The 27204-nt window shown below is 38.6% G+C and overlaps 1 protein-coding gene across 1 annotated transcript in view; it reads left to right on the forward strand.

Annotated features, from left to right (window-relative positions):
* Positions 1-27204, forward strand: part of elavl2 (ELAV like neuron-specific RNA binding protein 2) — a 50686-nt gene that overhangs the window by 12208 nt on the left and 11274 nt on the right. The window contains exons 2-4 of the mRNA XM_036583197.1: positions 5035-5125; positions 7832-8075; positions 21175-21278. Coding sequence (XP_036439090.1) covers positions 5054-5125; positions 7832-8075; positions 21175-21278 — 420 coding nt within the window. The 5' untranslated portion in view covers positions 5035-5053. The remainder of the gene's footprint in view (positions 1-5034; positions 5126-7831; positions 8076-21174; positions 21279-27204) is intronic.

The following is a 27204-nucleotide window of genomic DNA, read 5'->3' on the forward strand; positions in this document are numbered from 1 at the left end:
TTTATCAAATAATATAGGCCAGTATTAACTACTTTACATCAAGGTATCAGTAAGGTGTCTTAATATATTGCAGTATGTATATGTTGCAATATGTGGCAACCAATGATTGCACTAAAGTAACAAATCTAGCATGAAATATCACAGTTGTGCATAGTGCAGGAGAGCATTAAGTGAAGCCTAAGTCATGTGAAAACAGTAGCCACATGTATCATGTAACTTTTCTGTAATTTATAGACCTTTTGTTTTTACTTTTCACCAAGTGATTTTTTTTAAACTACATTAAAAAGAAATGAGGACCCACAGATGTGAAGCATTTACATCTGCAAATAGCGCTGCCTAGGTGGTGAGGTGAACCTGCAGCCTGGCTGAAGTGTGCAAGTTACAAGTCAGGTCCATTAGGTGTTTCAGATCTTAAACGAAAAACTCTGGTTTAATACAAGTCAAGGAAGAAATAAGTGCCTGAGCAGTTTACGTATGGTGCCTTTAGTGCATTGATTGGTATCGGCTGGTGCTTGGGGTGTTCTGTATTGGAAAAGGCAAAAGCGGCTTTATGCCATCTCTACTAGTGACGTAATAGCAATAGGGTATTCGAGTCTCAGCTGAAGCCTTTCCCTCGCTGTTCGCACGCTGAAACTGCAGCATCTTGTCCTCAGACCCCCTGGTAGGTGCTAATTCTGGGCTTCATGTTTTGATTGTGTGAGCTGTAGGGGACGGCTGACTTTGACTCTGTTATTGACCTGCAGACTTTTTATTTTGCTTAATTTGCACCAAATGCTGCACCATTTGAGATAGTAGTGCTACAGTGATTGAGTTAATGAAATTGATTAGCTTTCAACAACAGTTACGGAAAGATATATAAGCAGAAACGGTTCACTTATTACTTCACTCTTTTCTCATTTCGAATGTTATGCAGTGAAACGAGATACTAGTTGAAAGCAGGTATGTCTTACATTTTGAACTTGTGTTAGGGAGCGAATGTTAGTAATGTCATCAAGTAAAAACATTTAGTGCTACTTGGTGTAATTTAAGCAAGAATTTTAATCATGTATCCACTAACTAGCTCACCTCTACCAAACTTCTCAAATGTTTTCATTCTTCAAAATGGCTGATTGTAAATTAGGGTTGCACAATGTAATGTGTAATTATTTATCGCATTGCTGACCTTTTAAGATACTGATCACAGAAGGCTACAGTATGCAGATGAGCCTCAAACCAGTTTCTGGTTTTGTATTCTGTATTGGTTTCTGTGAGCGTTCTGACAAACTACAGTTCCAGATGATTTTCTGTGGGTGTTTTGCTGAATCAAGGTCATGTAATTCAAGAAAAATAATTAATTTGGTTGAGGTAGTGCAGGACTGTCTTTAACCAGGTCAGATTTTTGATTCACCACTGTTTAACTAGTGCAAAGTCTAGCAATGTAACACAGCAGTAATGTCATATAATCACAATACTGATACTGTCATTTTGGGCAGCACCACATTAAATATTACTGCGATGTTTTAAATGATTAAGTTCCTTCCATTCCTGTTTTTTTTGAGGCCCCACAGATGTACAAGTTACCCTCAAGTCTACTTTTCAGCTTTTAGTAAAGCCAGACTTGTAGTTTTACTATTGAGGGGAAAAATGCATGAAACTTACAAGTGAATGTTCTTACAAGTAGGACACGCCAATCACCATGAAAATGTTATGTGGGCGCCTTGTTCCTTATGCTTCCACATTTTCTCTTGTTATTTTTAAATGAGAGCTCCATCACTTACAGTAGAGGCGTGATGTGCGAGCCGCACTGTTGACTTCCAACAAAGCAGGAGTTTTGAACATTATTCAGTTTTTATTTCAGTATAACTTTGCGTTCAAATTGATATTCTTTATATATTTATCACCGTAAATGTGGTTTATGGTTTTATGATGGGTGCATGTTGAGCATAGAGCTCAAGCCGGCAGGCCTACATTTGGTGTTTGTCAGAAGTGTGATGCGTTTGGGGTGTTTGAGAAAGAAAACCCTGATTCTAATCCATCTTTAACTGAGGAGGTGAGAAGAGAAGGTTGAGGGAGTCGATCCTTTTTTTTTTTTTACTGCAAATTGAATAATGGTGCAGTTGAACTGCTCTGATCTGTGTGCAAAATCGTTTACCTAAGCTTTTGGTTCTGAACAATGTATCGTTTGTTGTTGTAAATTATGATACTGGTCTTTGCAATACTGAATGCAGAAGACTGACGTATGCAAATAAAAGCTCAAACTTACTGGATACTATGGCTGTGTTATTACATATTACCAGGCTGAAGTATCACAACATCGTCTCACTCTAGTAATGCAGCTAAGAGCTGTTCAGAGTTAATGCAGAGCTTTGCAGCGAAGCTCGTTAGTTTGTTTGCTGATGATTCCCGTGACGTCACTGAGTAGGATGTGCGCATGCAGGTCATTTCAGGACACTGGTTCATTCACATTAATGACAGTCACTTATGTAAACGAGTGTGAACCATCGTGTTAGAGATCGGATTTGAGCAATGAGTAATGTGAACGTAGTGTTGATTCAAGTGTTAATGAAATTCAACAAACATTTAAATATGTTGGTCAAAATAATGCGGTCCAGTTTTTAACCATGTCTAGAGGTGTGTGACTGAAGATGGCATCCTTGATGTTAATTGGTTAGCTGTGGATGATGTATGGCTCTTTTTCGTAGGGGCGCTGCAGACAAGTTGACTATTTTTTAACTTAAATGTGTAGTTTAATGGCGTGGCATGCATTTTGCAGGCTTTCAATTGCAGGTGCGTTGCTTCATAGACAACAGTGAAACTTGAGACTCTCTAGAGATTTTGAAAAGGTGTGAACGCCTTCTAATGCTGTCATGTCAAACTGGGGACCTTCCAGGCCAAAGTGCTGTGGAGATTAGCATTTACCCTCATTTAACATTCTGAATTCAGTTCATGAAGGCCTTGCTAATTATCTGATGAGCTGAATCAGGTGTGTTTTAATGAGGCAGTGTGCTGAGGTCTGCAGCCCCCCCAGCACTTAATAGAAGTGGCTTGTATCTCACGTTAGTTTTTCCACTGGTGCTATGAGGCTAATGTAACAAAAGTAGTGTAAGCATGTAGCGTTCTACATGATTCCATGCTGTTTGAGGCACACGTGATTTTGGCATGCAGTTAACACCCTACTACAGCAAAGTGTGCTTCCTGCTACCAGCCTAGAGGATGAGAATGGTAAGAAAATTGATGGGAGGGTTTTCTTGAACTGGTTTTAGCCAAAAGCTGCGTTCTGGCAGGCGATCTTTCCCAGGCCAGACATTCCTGATTGGACTGCCAGCTTATTCCTACCACTGTTTCTAAATTATTTTTTTTTTTAGGTGCATTTGTTAAAACTGAACAATGGCCAATGTTTTACTCGCTATTCAATTTAAAGGTGAAATTTAATTTTGGAAAGGAGAGAGGCAGGCACCCAAACAATGCAGCTTTTTTTTGTCTCTTGTTTTGCCTTGCTTAGCATTTTGTCTGGCTGACACTCAGGGTTTCCTTCTCTCTCCTCAAGCTGCGTTGAGCATTTTCATAGGCAAAAAATGCATCCTCCACAGAGTAAATTCAAAGATGGTGAATTGGATCGATTTGCCCCTTCACATCCTCTGTCAGATTTTGTTAAATCAGAAAGTCTAGTAAAAAAAAAAAATACTGCCAGAAATATCATGCACTGCTTAAGTGGTTCTAGGACATCCACAGCAATTCTAATTACTCTTTTAGCTTTGTGCATTATTGTTTACTCATTGATTACTGTTTGTATGCTTGGATAAGTTTAATTGAGTATTTTAACCTTTGTTTTTTATTTGAGGAACAGTGCTAGTTTCTTGAACTGTGTTAAATTTTGTGTTTATTCTAGGGCTGTTACTAACAGTTACTAGTAATTGGATAAGAATTGATTAAGTAATCAGAACTTTTTTTAAAAGACCAAATGGTTCATGTGTTTGCGTGCTGGTAGCATCCTGACCAAATGTGCAGTATCTTCTAAATTTCACAGGCTGTTTTATTGATGAGGTACATTATAATCAATGTCTTATCTTTCAGTAGTTTTCAGGTTTTCAGTTTTCAATAGTTTTACTCTTTAGCAGGTTTAGACTTTAGGCACAGATTGTGGAGGTGGAGTAGCGTTTTTTTAACAAAGATTAAAAGCCACCGGCTGTGTGACCTGGTGACTAAATAGCTGTTTAGAGCAAACCCGAGAGAGTGTGCTTACCTGTTACTGTAAAAAATTAAGCAGATCTTTTGTGCTTTCTCCAAAACATGCTGTCCCAGTTTTACTAGCCTATGACCTCTCTATGTTTAGGCACTATGGATTGCAGAGAAATATTTCACTATACTAATTTCCCCTTTTGCTTCTTCCTGATGTATGATTTGGCTGCTTCTCCGAAAGTATTTTCAGGCTTTCACTTACTTAGCCTTACTCTGGTCTTACTGTATTGCCTTTAAAGATGCCTTGTTCATTTTTTTTTCCTCTTTTTTTTTCATATCTACCCAAGCCACTTATGTATGTTAGATTTTTGTTACTAAAACAGTTATTTATTGTTGTGTTCCTGTTATGGCGCCTTCAAGACTGATATGTAAATTACCTTGGATTTGGCCGCATTCACTCAGAGGTCAAGGCAGAAAAACTTAAATTAGCATGCAGTGTGTATGAATGGGTGGGGCTAAACTGCTGTATGCTAAAAATATGAATGTTGGCTTTTGTGACAACACAATGTTTTCCAAATGGGCTGTTTTTGCAGCTTAGTGTCCTGTGAACGGTGCCTTTTGAAACTTTTATAAGTCTTTATGTAACACTTTAAAGCAAAGGGAATTTATTTTTTATGTGATATGGGCCCTTTAAAGATACAACAAATAATGTGTTTGTCCCTCTCTGTCTGCATGGCTCTATCCCAGTTCCAAGAGAGACACACACACACACATACTTCCCCCTCTACTTAATGATGTGATCTGCTCTGACTGTTTGACGTTTGTGTCCCTGTCAAATCTCTAACACGGTGTGCTCTCTCTGTGTCCACATTGCAGACGGCATCTCCAAACTAACATGGCAGTCAGGCTGTGTGATGTGGCTTCTCTGCTTAGAAGTGGCTCGTGGGCGGCAGAGCCTTGGACTGGGGTCTGTGGGACTTTATTTATTTGTCTTCTTATGTGCATACACTATATGTCCAGAAGTATCCAGGCATCCCTTCTAATTTGGGAATTCAGCAGTGTTAAGGTCATCCATTGCTGACACAGGCGTTCAGTTGCACACGCACAGTTATAATCTCCATAGAAAAGCATTGACAGACAAAACGGGATGCTCTAGAGCTGCCGTACATCTGAAGTCATCATGCTCAATGCCACATGGACTAGAGGGGTGTAAAGGTGTGAAGCAGTGGAACTGCATTCTCTGGAGTGATGGAGCTCCATCCAGTACCTTTGGGATGAGTTGAAGTGATCCAGAAAATCAGTACCTGACCTCACTAATGCTCTTGTAGATGAATGTAATCAGATTCTCACAGCAGTGTTCCAACATCTAGTGTAAGATTGTAATGTCGGATCTGTGCCAAAAATTAAATTACATTCACATTTGTACTGAAAATATTCAAGTGTCCACAGTGTAGTTTGTATCTGTAACAGTAACCGTGCGCCACAATTTGTGCTAGAAATAAACTTGTTTCTGTGGTAAGTTTGAGAGATTCCAGTTTAACTGTACACATGATCAAATGAGTCATTTATGGATGCAATTTATTTATTTATTTATTTTATTTATTGTTTACAAAACTTAATTACGAACTTTTCCAGGGTAAGTTTCTGAATACAAATTGTGCTGTATGGTTACAATTTGTAATATTACAGATACAAACTGCACTGTGGACACACAAGTGTGTTTCAGTGTGAATGTGATGTATAGTTGCAAGCACTTTTGGCACAGATCTGCTGTATAAATCCTTCCCGGAGAAGCAGAGGCTGTTACTGGCGCAGAATGGGACATACACCCTATTAATACCCTTGATTTCTGAAGAAATGCTGCGTGAGCGGATATCCGCAGACTTTTGGGCATATAGTGCATCTGTTTTTTCTTGTCATTTTAGTTATGGCCAAATATAGTAATTTCCTGTGGTGCTCAGCTTGTGCTCTGTTTGGAATAGTATGCAATGCGTCTTTATCACTAGTACTCGAGTAGAGCCATCGTGTTTCACCCCTAAATGTGTTCTTTTGTGAGTCGGACAAGCTTTACAGAATACTGGTAAAAATCCTATTCAAACCTAGTGAGAAAACTGTAGCCAAAAAGTTTGTCAGAACACTTGCATTGATTAGGTATTGATTTTAAACCAATGTTGTAGTTCTGTGAAGCTTGTCCAGCTGAGAAACATTTGCAATGAACATGTATTTATGAGCAGAACATGGATAGATCAGTTCTCGACAGGAAATCTCTCGATTTTCATGATCTTTAACATGACAGTTCACTGTATAGTAAAGGGTACATAATGAATAGCAAATGAGTTAACAAGTGAACCGTCCTGAAACGCCTTATCCCTGCTTTGAGCACAGCAAATAAGCAATATTTGTGTGTTGGAAGCTTCTAGCCTTCAATTTAAGCGCTTTGTTCAACCCACATTGTGGTGGTTTGTGAAGGGCCTGCAATCATCTGAATGCAATAAATACATTTTAAGTGCAAGTTGTTATGGTGGGCATGTTCATTTCGAGGGTGTTTTGGGTGTAGGTTTGTTGGCTTGAAAGCTTTTGTGGTGGAAGCAATGGACTGTTTTGCAGTAGTAACTTGTGTTGAATGGTTTTGAATATACTGAATAATTCTGAAAGTATAGAAATGTTATGGTCATTCTGTACAGTAGGCTGTTTGTGCTGAAAGTATTGCAACAGTTTGACTTCTTAATACAGTCTATTATCTAATCCTTTTAGTCAGCTAATTGGCCTCATTGATTTGGATATGTCGTGCATTATGTTGGTAAGTGTTTTTGTGGGATGCAGTGCAGTATTGTTTTCTGGTGCAGGTGGTTTTTCACAGTGCAGACTCGCTTACTTTAGCAGATACCTTCCTATACTTTTATTAATTTAACACTTTAGCTCAGTTTATTTGCTTCCCCCCCTCTTTATGCTGTTTTGATTGATGGGACTTTTATAATTTAACACCTAAAGCAGGATTTGGTGAGATTAACAGAATGTGCCATCGTTGATCCTTGTGGCTAAATGGGTAATTAGTGATTTTTGAGACTGCATGTGTCTCTTAAAAGGGAAATGCTTAACATTGTCACGGCTTTAACTAGAATATCAGTGCAGAGGGCACTCTGGCAGGATTTTAATGTCCCATTTATTACCTACGCTGGTTTCGTGTGGAATTAATCGGCTTGATTACTACTGGAGATGATCTTTTGAAAGGGAAGAATTTCTTCTGTATCTCGGTGTACTTGGTAAATAAAATGAGTCATGGTGAAATTGAACCTGAATCTACTTTATCGTTTTATTCCTCAGAACCTACTGCAATTTTCCATACAGGCTCAATTTTGATGCAAGTGCAGCTTAATCTTTTGCAGAGTATCACAGGTCATCACATGGGAACGTCTTAAACGAGGGGGGGGGATAAATAGGCAAGAATAAAGCTGATTATTTCTTATAGCAGATTTTGCATTCAGGTCACTGTGGGCCAGTTACATTCCATTCTCCAGTATAAATACACCGCTGTACAGGCTGTATATTTGGTTGCGTAAGCAGCACCTACAGGTGAAATTGCTCATGATGGCACATAATGACATTGAGCGAGGTGTGTTTCTTTTGCTGACTTTTTCTCCCCCTTTTTTCTTCTCCGTTTCGGATTCTTTAGCAGGTAATTGCTGCCATGGAAACACAGCTATCGAACGGACCGACCTGCAACAACACGAGCAATGGACCTGCTCCCATCTCCAACAACTGCACCTCACCCGTGGAGTCCACTGGCATCGAGGACAGTAAAACTAACCTCATAGTGAACTACCTTCCCCAGAACATGACCCAGGAGGAGCTAAAGAGCCTTTTTGGCAGCATCGGCGAGATCGAATCCTGCAAATTAGTACGAGACAAAATCACAGGTGAGTGAAAGTGTTCTTCTGCTCTGTAGTTGGCCTTCTTGCCAAGATTGGGGTGATTTCAAAGGATCCTTTCATGTCAGAGATGGACAGTTTGCAAATAAATGTCTTGAGTTTGCTGGGAGCTGCTATAGAAATGATATACATTTCTGTTGGCTCTTTTTTTGATGGTAATTTTGCAGTACATGCACTCATGGTCTTGGGAAGCAATTGTGGCACAAACATTTGTAGGGAATACTTCTGCTGTTCTAAACTACAATAAATGCGTCATCAATAATATCAGTAGGAGATATCTGTTTAATCTAAGCATATGTCGGATGCTGATGATACAGGGTAATTCAAAAAGATCAATCCAATTTCTAAACCCTATATTATTTCGACCGTGAGGCGCCTTGGAACCAATCACACACCAATTGAAAAAGGGGGTCATAGAGTTTCTGGCTGTCAGACTGGCAGCAAACCTCCAACAGCTCAGAGCCTTCGTTGTTGGTACCAGCAGTTTCAAGAAAAAGATCACCAGCATCACCAGATCTCATGCCGTGTGACTCTTTTTGTGGGGGTACGTTAAGGATTCTTTGTGCCACCACTCCCAACAACACTGGATGCATTGAAAGAATCGTGAGTACAGCGACACCCGTCACGCTCAATCGAGTATAGCATGAATCTAACTATGGCACTGATGTCTGTACAGCTGGAGAAGGTTCATACTGAGCACTTGTAAAATTACATAAACTTTATGCTCACTTAAACCATTTACAACTGCATTACTGCATTATTCTGTAATGATTTAAAAGTGAAATAAATCATTTTGAAAGTCGGATGAAATTAATTTCTTAAATCACCTCGTATTTATTTTCTACTCTTTTTAAAGCAGTTTTCTGTAAATGAATTTTTCATTAATCTGTATTTAGAATGTTTATTATAATTGCAGAACATCTATTCTTAAGTAATTCTATAATTATAGTGTTCTATATTATAATGGTCAGTTTTCAAAGTACTGGCTCAATTTTTGGCTAAACTAAGTCAGACTATTTACCATGTAAGCACATGCAAAATGGTTATTATTATTAGTAGCAGTAGTAGCAGCAGCTACTGTGTGGATGTTTTCGGTTATGTTTGTATATTCTGAAATTTCTGAATTGTAGCAAAGTCTAATGGTGGTGAAATGTGATTTCGTGTTTTCCAAATCATTTCCTCAAGAACTGTAATCAAATCTTGGAGATCAGAGGTGTACTCTTCTGTGGCTGATATTTTTAGAGGATGTACCCTCTAATTGTCTCTAGAAAGCATTTGTGGGCCTTTTTTAAGGTGATTTTATCAAAATGCCCGTAAACTGTGTGTAGAGGAGTTCCATAATCATCATTCAGATAAACGTTCTCATTTTGAGGTCAGTGACGGCTCAGCATGAAACCGCAAAAAGTAAAATTTTTATTTAAAAGGTATTAATTCAAAAGTGAATATCATAAAAGTAAAATGGAAAGGCCTGTTATGTTTTGTAAAGTATATTTGTTTAATTAGCTTTAAAATATACTGGACTACATTATACAGATTTATTAAGAACAGTTGGGGATGTTGTGCATAAATCCTTACTGAGTTTCAGTAAGAAATTTTCTCATTTGTTTAATGTTACTACAGATTTTAACTTTCAGGTTGAGTATCTGATCTTGAGTTTGCTTCAATTTTTAATTCAAGTTCAAACAAAAGTTGGAGATATTACAGTAAACCAAACTTATATAGTAAATGAACAACAAAAAAAACAAAACAGCACTTTCAGAACAGACTACATTATGCGTGCTATAACCATTTTCAAGAAATGGTCAGTCAGGCCAGCAGACTTTTTCTAGATTTATTTTCGTTTCGTCAGTGGGAAAGCATAAGGAGACATTACCTAAATCTGGTGACATAATGCAAGCAATGGATATTAGCCATAAAAACACATTAACGTTTCTTATGAAGTTGACATTTGACGTTAGCCCACATTGCAGCTTAAGTGCAGTGTTGCATGAGGTTGTATTGTGAGGCTTTTTTCCAGTAGGAGGAATGAAAGGATAACCAAATTTAAATGCTAAACTATAAGATGATCTCAAAGCTAGGCTGCAGCACAGAAAGGGTAGGTCTTCTGTATCACTGTCCTGTGATGGGTTGTTGAAAGTGTACTGTATGTTTGACTCCCTTTTTTTTTTTCATTGGGCTCAGAAGAGCTAACTGTAGGTAGTCTAGCATAAATAGTCTGTCATTACAAATTTTAGAAAGCAAACACAAAAACTGAACTAACTTAAACATGAGCTGCTTATATGAACTTACATTTCAACAGGAATTCTGCAGATGAGGTTGCGATGCAGTGATTTCATCTGTGGGCATTTTAAAACCTTCAGTGTGAGTCCTTCAACTGTCGTCATTTAGAGTGCGTTTCTTGGCTGCATTTGAAGGGTCTTTCTAACTGAAACGGCCTTTAGTGACGTAGCAGTCTAGAAATGCAGCCCACCTACACTGCAGTCTAGCTTCGGGGCCGCAGCTTATGTTTACCACAGTACGTCACGGTCAGTATTCTTCTTTGAAAAGCAGCATTAGCTCACAGACCTTCATAACTTTTCATTCCTCTCAATGACACTACCACATGTTCTGTATTTGCAGAACAGTAAATGGCCTAATTTAATTAATTTTATTTTACTTTAGTCGCAAACATCGCAAAACAGCCGCCTAGTTTGTGGTCTTTGTTTTGATTATTTTCTCATTTCCTTTATGCCTTCCTTCTAATCTAATGACGAATAAATGCTCCAAGGCCTCATTAAAGCCCACTGGATGAACTCATTCACAGTCACCGCTTTTATCAACCTGACTGCTTCGAATAACATGAACAGAAACGCATTTGAATATTCTCCCCGCTGATACGCTGAGGGGGTGACGGGCAATTTGACATTCTTCTCCAGTCTATATTTGGGTTTTTAATTTTATCTTGGTTTACGTTTTGTATTCATCATTTTTGCAGATGCACTTTTCCAGAGCAGCTTATAAGATGTGACTGAAATTTATACAAATTCTTCGTCTACCTGCTTGAATTTAGCCTGCAGTCTGTATTGACTTGTGGGATGTAGGATACAAATTGGCTAAAGGCTGTTTTGCACAGGGTGCTCAGTTAAATGCATTGTGTATAGTTTAGCCGTCTGTTTAATATACAGACTTGGCAACAAAGGTTCTATATAGTACCACAAAAGTTTCTTTTGATAACTGGTTTGCCATATAGGCCCTTTTTTTTTCTCCAGTTTTTGGAAAAAGTTTGATATAGTGGTACGTTTTGAAACTACACATTCACCCCCCCAGTTGCTGGAGTCTGCAGAAATAGCCTGTGTGTAGTTATTTTTTTCTGTAATGTCCTTGAAAAAACAATGCGTTTACATATATCCACCCATTCAGCCTACTGCAGTGTAGCTCTGCCCATTAACACTGATGTTTTAAGAAGCGTTTCAGCTCAGCCTTTTTTGAATGAGGCACAGTACAGAGTCATTTACATATCAGTAAAATATTTACATATCAGTCTTTCAGGCACGGTAACAGTTGGGATGAAGAGAGGCTGGCCTAGCTAAGCAGCTAAGTGTAATGTTGCTTTCAGCATTTGGTTATAGGTTTGTGTCTCCTCTACAGCCTTATGTTAAACCCCTAGTGTTGCTCCCACCCCCCTGCAATTAGTGTGGTGGGGCCACTTCTAGAGTGGAGTTGGCGAGGCGAGAGAGGTGGCCTTAACTGAGCAAAATGTTCTCATTATATGCCTTTTTTTTGTTTGTTGTGTTTGTTTTTTTTTAATTGAGTGCTATTATGAAATTTCCCTGCTAGCAGATTGGCTCAGTCCATTTTGAAAAACTATTTAATTGTTATATTCACTGGTTTTTCAGATTTGCTTATTCTAATGCTCTCCCCCTTCCCTTACCCAGCATGCCACTAGCTGCTCTGCACTGGCGTGGTAAGCTTAAGGGGGTAAACTCCTAGCTGAAACCCTTTAGTGGCTCAGTGAGAGTATATATGCATGAAGAGCTTGGTTGCGCTGGTGGAGTCCGTAATAGTAAAGTGATGAATTATATTACTGAGTTTTCTTTAGCAGTTAAACAAGGCTACAGTATGCAGATAAGCTCTTGAACCAGTTGAAATGTTTGTGCTGTGAGCATCCTGACCAATCACAGTTCCAGATGAGTTTGTGGGTGTTTTTGTTAAAACCATATTGACATCATGGATATTCAGCTGTATCCATATTGGCCCTAGTTTAGATGTAGTTGTTTTGTTTTTTTTTTGTTAACTCTGTTTGCTAGGATGATGCATAGCATATTTGAGGCACGGGAATCATTTAAATGAAAGTGATTGATTGTCCTTGTAGGCACAATTACATTTCTAATGTTTGATTTAATGCTTCTCAGTAGAATTATTTTAAAGGAATGTGTGATCACCCCAGCGCTCTCACATACCTGAGTACCTGAGAACTTGAGCAAGTAAAATCGTAATTTCACAGACAGATTTTAGCTAATGTTACTGAAGAGTATCGAATGTTTGATGCAGTGGTAGCCTTGTAAAGAGTGGCTTCATGTGAAGTCGTTCACCATTGTCTGGTTCCTTTGACCACCACTGTGAACAGTGCTGGTTACAACAAACCTCTCCTCATGACTTTGTTTACATCTTAACCATTGAATTGTAAAGAAATTTGAGTAAAAATGCATCTTTGTGTTGACGTTGGCAAGTTGGAATATTTTATAAAACGGATGGTTCCGGTCCTAAAATCTGATTGGCTTTGAACGCAGCTGTCATTGTAAACTCCACGATATACACACAGTTGTGACCACCTCAACAACTGAACTCTGTATTACTGCCACAGCCCGAAAAACCCTTGTGCTATTAATGGAGTCATCTTTGACTGTAATGCTGCTCACATGGACCATAGAGTATACTGAAGAAGTAAGAACCTGTTTATTTAAACTGAGGGGATTTAAGTTAACTAGAACTAGGCTGGCCAGCTAGCTAACAGGGTAATAGATAGCAAACATGCTAAACAACTCCATCATTAACATCACAGCCTTGAATTAAAGCAGTTACAGTATGATTCACTGTAAAACGACAGTGTAAAAGTCTAAAAAATGTCACTTTAATGGATTACGCACTTCAGATGTTCGTGTTTGTCAGAAGTCTTGTCAAAGCCAGGCTGAATCTCAAACGGCTCCATATTCCCTAAATAGTAGCTATGAAAGGTTAGAAATTCTAGCCTCTACAGGTAGAGTAGGAGTTACATTATTAGTGGTTGTTGGCATTAAACACATTAGATTTTATCTGAGCATTTATGTGTTTTTCATTTGACTCTCAGTTGAATTTTCACCATTTTCAAAGAGGTTCCCCCTCTGCAAAAAGGGTTTCTACTTTGACTGCTTATAGTACGTCAGTGTGTTGGCTTTTTAACTTTTAAGCCTGTAATGACTCTCGTGAAGAGTCTGTGTTGGTCTCTAATAGTCTGTCATAGCTTTCCCATGCTAAGGAGACACAGTAATGTTTATAAAACATTTTGGTAGTGGAACATATTTGGCAATTCATTTTGTTGCATCAGGACTAGCTTGAAGTGGTTCTGTTAACCTTTGAAGCTCAGCATGCTGACCAGTAGTTTTTGTTTTCCTAACATAGTTTTGCGCCTCTTCTTACTTCCATCTACAGTGCTATGCATCGCTTCACCCTCTGATTTTGACCAATGTATGAGGTTGTAGTTCCATCAAAACTGATACAAACTAAATGTCCTATATTCCAGCCTAACAACGATAGTAGATTACAGGAACAGTAACCCATAGGGTGACTTAACAGTGATGTATGGGCTGTAAAAGTGTGATTCTGGTAAATCATACCATTGTCGGCTTACTCACTTAGCAACTTTCTGACAAAGCACAAGCATTTTCTTCTCCAATTAAGCTCTGTGGTGTTACCACATGCTGTGCCAAAACAAGTATTGGAAATGAATACAAGTGAATGAGAGGCTTCAGTCTGTAGGTTGGTAGCAGCCTCTTGGGCAATATTTGTGGCACCTTCCACCTATGCACCCTGAAATTGCACACTTACTTACCCACCCTCTGGAAAGTGGCTCTAGCATGCCTGCCACTACCTGCCCACCAGTGTTCAGGTCATTTGGCAATGGCTGGGGGGCTCGATCTTACAAGCCTGTTGCAGGTGTTAAGTAAGTATTTAATATCAACAGTCAAATCAATGGTCACAAACTCTGGTCCTGGAAATCTACTTTCCTGTTGAATCTCGTTCCAACCACAATGTGCCACACCTGATCCAGACCATTAACTTGTACCAAAGTCCTTGATTGGCTGGATCGGATGCATTGGTGTATTCTAATTTGGTTGAATGTAGGGGTGGGAATCTTTAGGCACCTCACGATTCGATTCGATTACGATTCACAGGGCTGCGATGCGATTATAAAACGATTATCGATGCATCTCGATGCATCTTTTTTCTCTATACAGGATTTCTATCTTCCTACTGTCTAAAAACTTGGTAGTTTTAAAGCAAAGTATTTGTAATGATCCATAATGTAATATCTTTTGTTAATAAATCAAATGGAAGTGATGTGGCAAGTGAACTAGAAGGCTCTCATTCAGAGACGCTGCTGCCACTCATCTGTGATAAAATGCGCTGTTACCCTGAAATAAGACCCAGTGGTAATGAGTGTCCACACAGCGCGTTACAGCCATCCTTCCCATTTTCTTTAGTCATTTTATAACTTCAGTTTTGGTCTCGTTGTACGGGGGGGGGACTGGACGCTGAATCTCGGCTCCAAAGTGTGCAGCATAGCGCAAAATAGTAGGTCACACAGCCCCGAGGTCTGGCCTCACCAGCAGCGAACGAAAAAACAGAGATTAAGACGAACATTTGGAGGACTTATTCGCATTTATAAGCAGCGCAGTTGGTTAAATCTTCAACCAGAGACTGTCTTTCTCTAAAAAGTTGCGAAAATGAACTTTGGAAATTCCCGTTCCACCTTAAATGGTGCAGCAGTTACATTCGGCGCCTAAAGCAGAATTTAAGGTGGAACGGGAAAATTAGAACGAGAAGCTGGCGAATGAGAAGCAACTTCAGCCTCGTAAAACAGCCGGACGCTGAGACATTTTACAAGAAACTCTTCTAGTTTTGAGGAAAGGTTTTCTGGCAGAGATGGGAGGAAAGTGGCTGAAGCTTAAAGCAGAGCGAAGTAAATGTGCGCTCTTGTGCTAGTTTAGGCTAAAAATATAAACATTAAGACATACTGGACATTAAATGTTGCGGCTCCCAAGCTGGTTTGATTTTTGCTGAACGGACAAAATGTCTCCTCTTATCATTTGTGTTGTGACTCCTGATCTAACCTGGCTTTAATGCAGAGGGAGCTGGTCGGATTTCTCACTCATCCAGTTGTGTTTTTGTTATGTGCTGCCACAGACTGTCCGGGCGCTGCACTTACCCACTTCCAGTTCCGCCTTTTGCGTTCCGTCAACGTTACGTTATAAATTAAATATTTAGAAAATCGATTTTTGACATTTGTGAATCGATTCAGAATCACTCACGTCCGCATCGCGATGCATCTAAGAATCGAGTAACTCGCTCTAAATGTAGGTATTGTGATAAACTGAGTTGAGTTCTACAGTTTCATCAGGTAGGATGCAATTTTTTCGAGCTTCCTGTAAAACTTGTCCAGCCTCATGACAGTATCTATGAAAACACATTTGCGGGTGTAGCATGAATAAGACATTTTGTAATTCTTTGGTCTCAGTGACGCTGCCACCGGGAGGAGGGGTGTAGCATGCTTTTTTGGTGTTAAGTGGTTTGATTTTATGCAATTATTATATTACTTATATAAAATGTTTATAAAAATGCTCAACGCATACGCTGAACCCAGAAAAATGATGGCCTGCTTAGTTCCTTGTCTTTAAACTTTTCAGCTTGTGTACTTTGCCTTTCTATATTTTCTTTTAAGTTTATTCCCAGTGAAGATACTCCACACGGTCTTATGCAGGAGTGTCTGTTCTCCATCTTCCCTTCTTCACTGATGATATTCCTTGTGTAAACCAAGGTTGCTTGGGTGTACAGGAAGTAAGTGAGTTCATCCTCATTGCTTACATAACCGCTTGCCTGCATAACTGCTGTTTCAAGGCTCCCCCCCCCCAGACCTAGATGCATTCTCTCTTATGCTCTGCTTTTGTGTCTTTTTGGTTCGTTTTCTTCCTTTTTTATTTTTGGCATTTTGTTATCTTTAGAATCATTCTTTTTGTCTGTCTATTTATGCATGTTTTAATTTACATGTCTTGCGATATTTAACTCTTATGAGCTCAGTTACTCAAGTCTGAAGACACACTAGAGAATTTTTTTCCCCTTTCTTGTTTTCTGATGGCCCTAGCTGAGTTTTGCAGTCCCTTGTTAAAACACACCTTCCTTTTAGATTTCCCACTCGCCTTCATACCAGCACACTTAACAGAGGAGCCAATTACAGCAGAGGTAGATGCAACGAGTATTTCTCTCAGGGACGAATTTAGTAGAAATTTGTGCTTTGAAAATCGATTGTTTTTGGCAAAAAACCCCCAAAGAATTGGCATAGTAGGGCAATACACTGATCCTTATTCTGCCAAAATATGTTCTCAGAATATGCTCTTTCGTAGCTACTGTTGCTAGAACACTGGTAAAAATCTCATTCTTTAAAAAAAAAAAGGAAAAACTTGTAGTGCCTCTCAATTTGTTAAAATATGTACGTTTTGTGCTGTTGACTTCAAATATTTACTTTGTGTACAACTTGAACAGTTGGCTGTAGTGTGGTGTTGTCTTCCATTGTTGTGTAATTGAGCTAATGTTAACTACCAGTTTGGATTCAATTAGCTGCAACAGCATAGTTTAGTGAGTAGTCTAACTTTTTAAACTAGAAGTTCAACATTATGTAGCCACTTAGAATATAATGGGGGGGCAGGGGCGGTTCACAAAATGGTTTACATAAAATACTTGCTCAAATTGCCCTGTGTCACTTCAGAATGGGTCATGAAATCTAATGTTGTTAGACAACAAAGATTGGATGGCCGTCCAAGGCAAAGTTTATTTTTTTAGTTCTTTGCAATTTGGCTATCATTTGTGAAATGTGTATTGGCATCTGAACGAACTTTGTTCCTGATAGAAACAGTTCGGAAGTGACACACAGACTTTCACTGTTTATCTGCTGTTACTCAAACTATTTGAACGTGTGATTTGAAGGGAATAAACAGGTTTTTTAATCACATTCAACCATTCAAAATACAGGGTGATTCAAAAAGATTCAAGATTTCAAAATGATTTATTTCTCTTGTAAAAACTTTATGCTCACTTAAACCATTTACAATTTACTGCATTGTTCTGTAATGATTTACAAGTGCTCAATATGAACCTCCTCCAACAGACAACTTCAGCGCCATAGTCGGATTCATCCCATACTCGATTGAGCATGTCGGGTGTGGCTGTACTCACGGCTCTTTCAGTGCGATTTCGGAGATCATCCAGTGTTGTTGGGAGTGGCACCTAAACAGAATCCTTAACATACCCCCACAAAAAAGTCGCACTTTGTGAGATCTGGTGATGCTGGTGAGCTGTTGGAGGTTCACTGCCATACTGACGGTCAGAAACTATGACCCCCTTTTTTAATTGGTGTGTGATTGGTTCATAGGAACCTCATGGTTGTAAAAAATACGGTGCTTTGAAATTAGATTAATCTTTTTGAATCACCCTGTATTTGTCTTCAATTATTAATCTCTTTAGAGTTCTGTCTTTGACAATGGCAGCTGGCATTTTGTTGCATCAGTGGTGTATACCACTATCATTACTCATTAACTTATTTTGATAAACTATTTAAATTTAGATCCTTACTTATCACACAGTATTTTTAAGCCGTCTCTGGTTTTGTCTGTTGTGCCATTAGCAGCTGAACTGTGACGAGTGAACGTTTCTAAATTGTTGTTGGTCCTGGTGTAGGAGGGAGTCAACAGGGCTTTACTGATGAGTCATCAAAGAACTTTTTTGGTTTGATTTGTGTATTTAACAATCTACATTAATAACCTGTTGGTTACATTTTAGCTCTAGTGCCCTTATAGGGTTGTTCTTATTGCTTGAACATCTACAAAAGCAGAATTATTATTTTTTTTTTAATTTATTATCTCAGGATTTTAGTATGTGTATGAATAAATGCTGAAACATTTGGGGGAAATGTACTCCTGCTTGTTGGTTTTAGCGGCGCAGGAGTGAGCAGTGGGCTTGCAATGACTCATACCGTCAACATGTAATTTTTTCATTCGTTTACACAGAAAAGTAGTTACATGAAATGTAAAGTGCCTGCAGTGGGCTTGGAAGTGGGTCGTCCTATTTTAAGTCTATAAGGTTCAAGATGTAGAAAAAAAGTCCCGCATTGTTCATTTGATCTTGATTCTATTTAATGAAAACTCTGCAGTTCACTCTCAATATTGTCATTTTTCCAATGTTTTTCTCCTGTTTTCTTATTGTAAATTTCAGGATGTTGTCTTTTTAGACCCTGCACGCACTTAGGTGCTTTGATCTATTCTAAGTATTCTTCTTAGTCATGTCGTAGTCACGGTCATGAAAACCATGCTTCTCCGTTGGTTTTTTCCATTTTAAGTTTCCATTAATATTTTATTTGAACATGGCCTCTGCCTTTTACATTGTGAGCAAACGTTCTGACGAATGCACCAATAAATATGGTCCAAAGTTAACTTCAAAGATTCGCTTTCATTTTGGAGATATGAGGTTTTGTTGGAACAGCAGCTATTGTTTTTAATTATTTTTGAATATCGTGGTCTGGTCTTTTTAGTATATTGCATGTCATACCTATGCACTGAGTTACAACCCTCATATCGCTGTTGTCGGAAGAAAACCTCGTATCTCCAAAATGGTAACTTTACAGGAGAAGGAAAAAAGCCTACTTTTAATGTACGTCAGCAGAACCAGAGTTTTTACCAAGCCATTTTGGGCTGTTTCTTTTGGTCCATTCTTCATGAACTTTGCACACAATGTGTAGGACAATGGGTACCTTCAAACTATGTCAAAAACTGAAAAAATGGAGGATGGAGTTTTCTTCCAACAGCAGCAATATGTTTAACATACCTGGTAAAATAAAACTGGTTGTGATTTGGTTAGACAGTATTTCTCCTTGTTGTTGTATTTCCCCATGAACTGTGAGCTGCAAAACTCAAAACAAAAGTGGAAATAGTGTTAGTAATTGCTATTTTGCCTGCCTTTGTGTATCTACTTGATTATATGTTGGGTACTAATTAGACTTGTTTCCCAAATCAGTATTTCAAGTTTAACCTAATAAATCTGCAGGAATTTCCAAATCAGTCATTCCATTAAATCTTACTGTTTAACGAGAGTCATGTGTCGTTCTTATTTAAAATGACTATAAAAGTGAACAGACAAGGTGCATGTGCATAATTTTACTTCCCAAATTAGATTTTGAACTACAGTAGGGTGATATTGATTTAACATTACAATATTTTTCTATAAGATCACACCATAAACTAAGGAATGAACTTCACTCTTAGCTCCTTTTCCTTCTGTATGTGCATAGGTGCATAAAAGGGACTGGAATTAAACACTAAACTAAATCTTAAGGCAATATGCTTGTACACAATGTGTGTACACAATTATTGCCTTTCATGTTTTGCAGCCTCCCTTTGTAAAGATAACGGTTCTAAGTCATTTCTTATAATGCTTAATGAGACTGGAGAACACATGACAAAGGATCCTCCATACAGAACTTCTCCCGAACGTTTAGATTCTGAGGTCCACAATGTGGAGTCTCCTCTTCAGCTCATCCCACAGGTTTTCTGTGGGGTTTAGGTCAGGGGACTGGGGTCGCAGTTGCAAAATCTTGATTCTGTGGTCAGAGATTAAGTTTGTTTGTCCTTGACAGCAGAGGCTTATTTCTGGCTGCCCCACCAAGCTGCTTGTGGTTATATAGGTGGTGTTTGACACTTCGTAATTTTTGCCCTGTTAGTTACAGTTGAAAATGCCGATTTCCACTATTTTCTTGTAGCCATTTCCTGATTTGTACAGTTCAGCAACTTTGTCACACATTGTTTTCTCTGGTCTAATAAGAATGGATGACTGAGGGCATTTGGCCTTTGTTTATCATGTATACTCCCTAGTGAAACAGGAAGTCTAGGCTGGCTATTTGTGTTCCTAGGAATGTCTAAGGGTGACAGTAACTGGCATAAACAGATTTAAGAAATATTTTTTTTCTTCATCATTATACCTTAAATAAAGCTAATATTTTGAGTGAAAAAAAAAAGATATTTTAGGAGTTATCAATAGTTTCTATTCATTTTTGATTCATTTTTTGGAACCAAAAAAAAAGAGAAATTTTGCCCCTCCATTTCCCCACTTCTAAAGTGGCTTTGATTTTGGGATCCCTACAAACCAGCATCATCTACCCAAGAGCAGGATTTCCACCATTGCTCTTTTTGGCAGAGTTGATTTGGCAGGGAGTCTGATACAGCGTCAGTCTGAAATTGCGCCGTCTGCAGTGATCATTAGACTGGTTTCTTCAGCGGAGGTGGCTCTGGTGAACTTGACCCACAGAACTTGGCGGCAGCTTCTCCACAGTGTGGGCGGCAGTGGAAATTGCATCGCTAGCATGTGGTGGAAGGGAGTGGGTGTCAATCTTTTTTTTATTTATTTATTTTACTTGGAGATTGAAATTATTCAGGAGACCACATTGATCTTCATTGCTTAGCTCAAGGGCCTGATGAGTCACAGCAGCAGTTGGGTTTCGTCTCGAGGAGGGGGTGTCTATTAAAAACTAATGTCAATATCGGGCTAGAAAAGAGATCTTCCTCCTTCAGTAGAGTTGCAGCAGATATTTATTTATTTTACATTGTTTACTGAATATTTGAAAATGAAAAATATTCACTGCCCTTATTTTAAAACAGTTCTTACCATCTCTTGTATTGAACAGGTGGAATTTGCTGCCAGTATTTTAAGGAAACCTGCTTCTGTTGGATCATTAAATAAAGGACTCCTGTTCAGTTTTCACCAGATTTTCATTGAAGAACTGGGTATTCTTTTGTCCTCTGTTTTCCAGGGCAGAGTCTGGGTTATGGATTTGTGAACTATGTGGACCCTAAAGATGCAGAGAAAGCAATCAACACTTTAAATGGACTGAGACTGCAGACCAAAACAATCAAGGTAAGAAACATTTTTCTTTTTCTTGCAAATGAAATGCTGCTCAGAGTTAAGAAATTAGTGACTTTTAAACTCACAGCATTGCAGTAATACTCATTTCTTCACTTCATTTTGTTAAGTTTGTTTGGAAGCAAAAGGGTTAAAATCCTGAAGGGGGAAAAATTGTCCAGCCTGTAGTCTTTCAATAGTATCTTTGTAGATACAACCAAGTGAGCTCACCCATTAGTTAGGGACTTCAGGAGGTGGACTTCTGGAAGTTCTAGTTAAGTCACTGACTGTGAATACGAGCTGTAGTCTAAGTAGGTTTGTTATTCATTAGAAATGGAAAATGGCAGCAGCAGTGACTTTTACAACCTACAGATGTCTGTGTTTAATCTAGAATGGCCAAACAGTTAAAGTGCAACATTATATTGTCGCTGTCTAAAGAAAAACCAGTATCTCCATTATGGTAACTTCACAGGATAGGGCAAAAACGTACTTTACATTCAGTCTAAGTTAATGTAAAGACAATTTAATCAGTGCAATTTTGGAGCATTTCTGTTGGTTCAGTCTTCATGAAATTTCCACAAAATGCAAAAGACAAAAGATAACTGCTGGGCTCAAATTATGCAGAAAATAAAAATTGCAAAAAAGAGATGCTTGTCTTTTAGACAGAAGCAATATGTTAGTGGTACGTTAACGTAGTGCTAACATACCACCAGACATCTCGGTGTCTAGCAAAAGTAGCAATGAAACATTTGGGGTTTATTTTTTTTATTTATTTATTTTTTTTTTTCTTTAAAGCAGGCTTTGGTGTTTATGGCCCAAACTGAAGGACTAGCTTTAATAGGCACTGGATGATGTTAGTCATCTCAACAATAAACAGTACTGCTAACTTCATATTTTCATATTTATGGAATTAACCACTAAGAGACTTCATTGAAAAGTGTTAACATGGGCTCTCTCTTATAAGAGACTTCTTTTTTAAATGCAGTTTAATTGTAAAAACTAGGGCTGTTTAACGTTGCAGTAATGTTAATAACGGAATTACTGAATTTTTGTTCACTGAATTTTCTTACGGTCCTATCGGTCAGTCTACAAATGCTGTTGGGGAGGAAAGCAGGATGATGTTGAGTTTGTTGTATGAAGTAAACACCATCTGAAAGTACAGCAGAACCCTCTCCCTGCCCCCTGAAATCATTCCCACATAGCTGAAATTCTCCAGCTGCTCTTTTAGAAGTGCTAATCCTAGTCTGTCAGCTCCACTGAATATAGTTTGCAAGTATTAGCATGAAATGAAGTATGCTGAAAATGTGTGTAAAGTCAAGAGGAAAGGAAGGAGGTAGATGAGGTGTGACAGAAATGGGTGGAGGAGGATGGATGGGTTAAGTTATGAAGATGAATGGGGTGGGTGGGGGGGTAGATAAGATGAATGGTGCGTTTGAATGCTCCTCGTTTAAAAAAATTGACCTGGATATTCTCTGACCACAGAGGCGATGTTTCATAGCAACCGTTGCCTGATTGGTGAAGCCTGCAGAATGTTGGTAAAAATCCAGTTCAGCCTAATGAGGAGAAATTACTACATGCAGTCACATGAAAACATTTGGGCGCTCCGGGTCGATTTTGTTGATAACAAGCTAAAATATCCCATACTGAGAACACACTCCTATATATTTTAATGCACAACTAAAAACAAATAATGTAGCATGTGCAAAACTTTTCTCCAGTATGTTCAACTTGTATATTAAACAACTTAATAGAAATTGTCACTAGAATTTGCAGAAAATGCCATTGTCGTGTTCTCTGTAGAGAATGTAAATTTTTTATTTTCTAAGTGAAAATAAGTTTAAAATTTTCAAACGTGTTTAAAGTTTTGCAGTCTGAATTGTGCACAAGTTTCTAATTTGTCGAAATGGGGATTTTTATTTTTTTTTTAAAACTAACACTTTCAAAAACGTATTCAATCTAGCAATGGTAGCTATGAAAGAACATGTGGAAACAATATCTCATCAATAATAATCCCACTCTCTGTAGTAGTGGGCGAAATACTGGTTCATCCAGTGTACCGTAATTCTTTTTTAAGGTATTAGTTTTGTCATCACTGTTATACTGAGATGCAAATAAATGCTGCTGATGCAATGTACAAAAAGTGCAAAGCGCATCGATTACCTCACCTCTCATGTGAGTTGCAGGCTGAGGCAAGTTAGCCCAGTTTACTGTTAAAGGAGCAGACATCAGATTATAATGAGTTAATGGGTGAAAGAGTGGATGGAAAAGCCAGTCTGTTGGAGTTAGCTCTTAGCCATTAGTCTAGCATGGAGACTGACACTCCGCACTCATCCAGCTGCTTCAGCTGATACTGTGGTCTCTAGCTACGCAGCTTCTTGGCTAAAACTAATAGCATGAATGGTTTGTATCATTTAACTAAATTCCAGCAGAATCTGACTAAAGGACTGTAGATTATAGCTTGAGTGTAAGACACACGTATGACAAATGACTTTCAACAAGATTCAGCACTGTTTTTGGCAGGCTCAGAGAAGCCTCTGAGTTTTACATACACTCGCCTTCATCTCGTTATGATTAGAAAGCAGTATTGTTATTTGTATGCTGTTGATTGTTTTTTACTCTTTTGCTATTAGATTTAATTTTGTTAAATATACAATAATACAAAACAAGGTTTACTTAAATGTCAAATAGTTTAATTCGAAAAAGTAAATGTACTATACCATGACACAGGATGAAACCATAAGTAATCTTAATTGTACCGTGATATGCATTTTTGCCCCTAACGGCCACTACTTACTCAGCCATGAAGCAGGAGATAACAGTGACTTTCTGAGTGCTGAAGCGTGTAGTGGTCAGAAATCACCTATCCTCTGCATCGCATGCTACAGAGTTTCAAACGGCTTTTGGAAGCAATAGCAGCTTGAAATGGGTTTCTTAGTCTTAACAGCTGCATGCAAGCCTAAGATGTGCGATGCCAAGTGTCAGCTGGAGCGGTGCAGAACACACTGCCACTGCACTCGAACAGTGGAAACGTCTTTTCTGAAGTGATGAATTATGCTTCACTATCTGGCAGTCTGTTGGACAAATCTGGGTTTGGCAGATGCCAGGAGGACACTACCTACTGAAATGCATAGTGCCAACAGTAAAGTTTGGTAGAGGCTATTTTTCAGGATTTTGGCTTGGCCCTTTAGTTCCTGTTCCATGCTACAGCATGCAAAGGTGTTTTAAACAGTTATATGGTTCCAGCTTTGTGACCCTTTCCTGTTCCAGCATGACTCTGAGCCTTTGCACAAAGCAAGGTCCATAAAGACATGATTTCATGAGTTTGATGTGGAGGAACTCCAGTGGCCTGCACAGAGTCCTGACCTCAACCTTTGGGATGAATTGGAATGTCAGTTGTGAACCAGACCTTCTCGTCTAACATCAGCGCCTGACCTCTCAAATGCTTTTTTTGACGGAATGGGCACAATTTTAGTGTCTGTGGAAAACCTTCCCAGAAGAGTGGAGCCTGTTGGCCTTAAAAGGGGTGACAACTTCCCATGGTTCTGGAATGGGATGTCCTACAAGCTCATAGGTTTGATGGGCAGATACTTTTGTCCACATAGTGTAATGTGACAAAGAACATATTAAATGATATTTTTTAGACCCGAATGCCTCTTTAACCAATCCAGGTGTTGGTATTCAAATACTAAAGTCAGTATTTGGGTATTTGTTATGCTACATTACGGAAAGTAATAAAGAAAATGCGCAGGCCAACTAGTGAAAACCCTATTAGGTTTTGTCTGATCTGGTAGCTTGTCAGCTCTAATTATATATTTAGTGAAACCGTGGGCTACATATCTAGTAAAATCTAGGAAAGGAAGGCAGAAACTGGGAAAGTAAGAGGTTGGGTGTCATGTATCGATTGCAGCTTCTTATGAGGATCCCATTCGGAGCTTTAATTAAAAGTGGACAGTTTTTATTGACGTGATCCCTCAGCTGAGATTGCAGAGCAGGGCCGTCACATGGCAGCATTTAGCGTCTGCCGGCGCAGTAATTAAATTTGGGCAGATAAGCCTGCACTGTGTCACTCAGGCAGAGCTGCAGAGGAGGCGGAGAGGGGCTCTTTACTGTAGTGTTCTTCAGCTGGACTCTCCAATGGTGCCTGAGCTGGTCCACTTGTGTTTGAAGTAGCGATGCACAAGAGTTGTTACCTGTTCTAGTATTTGGATACTGAAATCGCAATTTGGGTATTCATTACACTGCATCACGAAGTCCGCAAGAAAACACACAGGCTGTCAACTATGAATAAAATGTGATTGCGTACGTGGTATTGTACTTTTCTACTGCAAAGCACGAGTGTCTTGACATCAGCACGCTACCAAGGACATGAGAAATCAGAGGTAACGTGGCTGTAACCATGACGCCTTAGCTGGATCAAAAACAATGACATTTCTTTTTCAGTGTTGCTTTGACAAACCTAGTTGAAACATCATCTGAAGAAAAAAGCCTTTTGTATAAGCCCATGAGTCCTCCTGTTTTCAAACATACACTACCATGAAATGAGATTTCTTTGATACTTGTAGTGTTGGAGTGTTTTGTGCACCACTTTACAAAGTTCATCTAGTATATTGCTGTTGCTGGAAGAAAACTTCTCCAAAAGGAAAAAACGTACTTTACTTTTAGTGTAAGTTAGTGGAACCAGACGTTTTTCCAAGTAATTTTGGGACGTTTCTTTTAGTCCATTCGTCATGAAATTCACACACAATGTAAAGGGCTGAAAAACGTCAAAAATGGAGATGCGAGTTTTTCTTCCGACAACAGCGATATGTTAAGATCAGGTTGTGGTTAATGTAATTTCACAAAAATTAGTCAGAACTTAAGTCACTGGTTTGAAGTTCTACAGTTGAGATTAGAGTACTTATTTCCCCAAAGTATCTGACAGCTGTCTAGATGGATGGAGGTATGTACTTTATTAGTCTTCAGGGGAAAATTTAGATGATACAGAAGCTGAAGAGCATGGAATATAAATGGAGCGTTAAATACTAAAGGACACGCACTGGTGCTTGAGTACGTGGTTAACAGTTCCATGTACCAGTATTCGAGTAATAACATCACTGTTCAGGTATTCGTTATGTTCTATAATGAAGACAGAAAATATACTGGTTAACAACTCAGTGAAACAATAACTGTTCTAAAAGTGTAAAATAAGTTAAACATCTTAACAAAAGCATGTTGCAAAGGCTGCGTTGTTAAGGACAATCACTGACAAGCCAGATATCGCAGCTGTTCTGCTAGTTAGGATAAATGTTCTAGATGATGTTGGCTAGCCAACGTGTTGACATTGTCCGGAGCAGAAAAGACCCTCGTCAGCATCGTGTTGTACTCATTAGCTCATCTAAAGTGGCAGGCTCCATTATTCCTCTGAAACAAAAACCTACTGATTCCCCTGAGCTGTTTTTGAATAATAAAACACAATTTAAATTGTATTTCTCTCTTCCTCTGTGTGCTGCTAAATTCTTGTGCTACTGAATTTTTGTTGTCTATCTCTAGTGCTGTATCATAAAATGTAAGCTAATGGTCCTGCCAGCTATTCATTGATTTACCTATTTATTTATATATGTATTTTATTTTAGTCTTTACTTCCCTGCTAACTGAATATCCAGTCATCAATATTAGTGTCTTAGTGTATTAGTGAATGTCAAAATTAGTCAGAATTCACATCCCTAACAATACAATTAAAATATTTAGGTGTACTACTATTTACAACCATTGTGCTGCTATTTTGGCCTCTAAAAAGGCAGATCATGCACGCGAGTGGCCACTTGGTGTTTTGGGACGCACTTTTGGAGTGTTTGGTACTGCCAACTGGTAACTGGTCTGCTTCCTATAATAAATGCTGTTCCACTGGCTGCAGTTTGTAATAGCACTTCATAATATTGTCTTAAATAAGGTGTTTAATAAG

The sequence above is a fragment of the Colossoma macropomum genome, unplaced genomic scaffold (genome assembly GCF_904425465.1).
Source record: "Colossoma macropomum unplaced genomic scaffold, Colossoma_macropomum, whole genome shotgun sequence".
Lineage (NCBI taxonomy): Eukaryota > Metazoa > Chordata > Actinopteri > Characiformes > Serrasalmidae > Colossoma > Colossoma macropomum.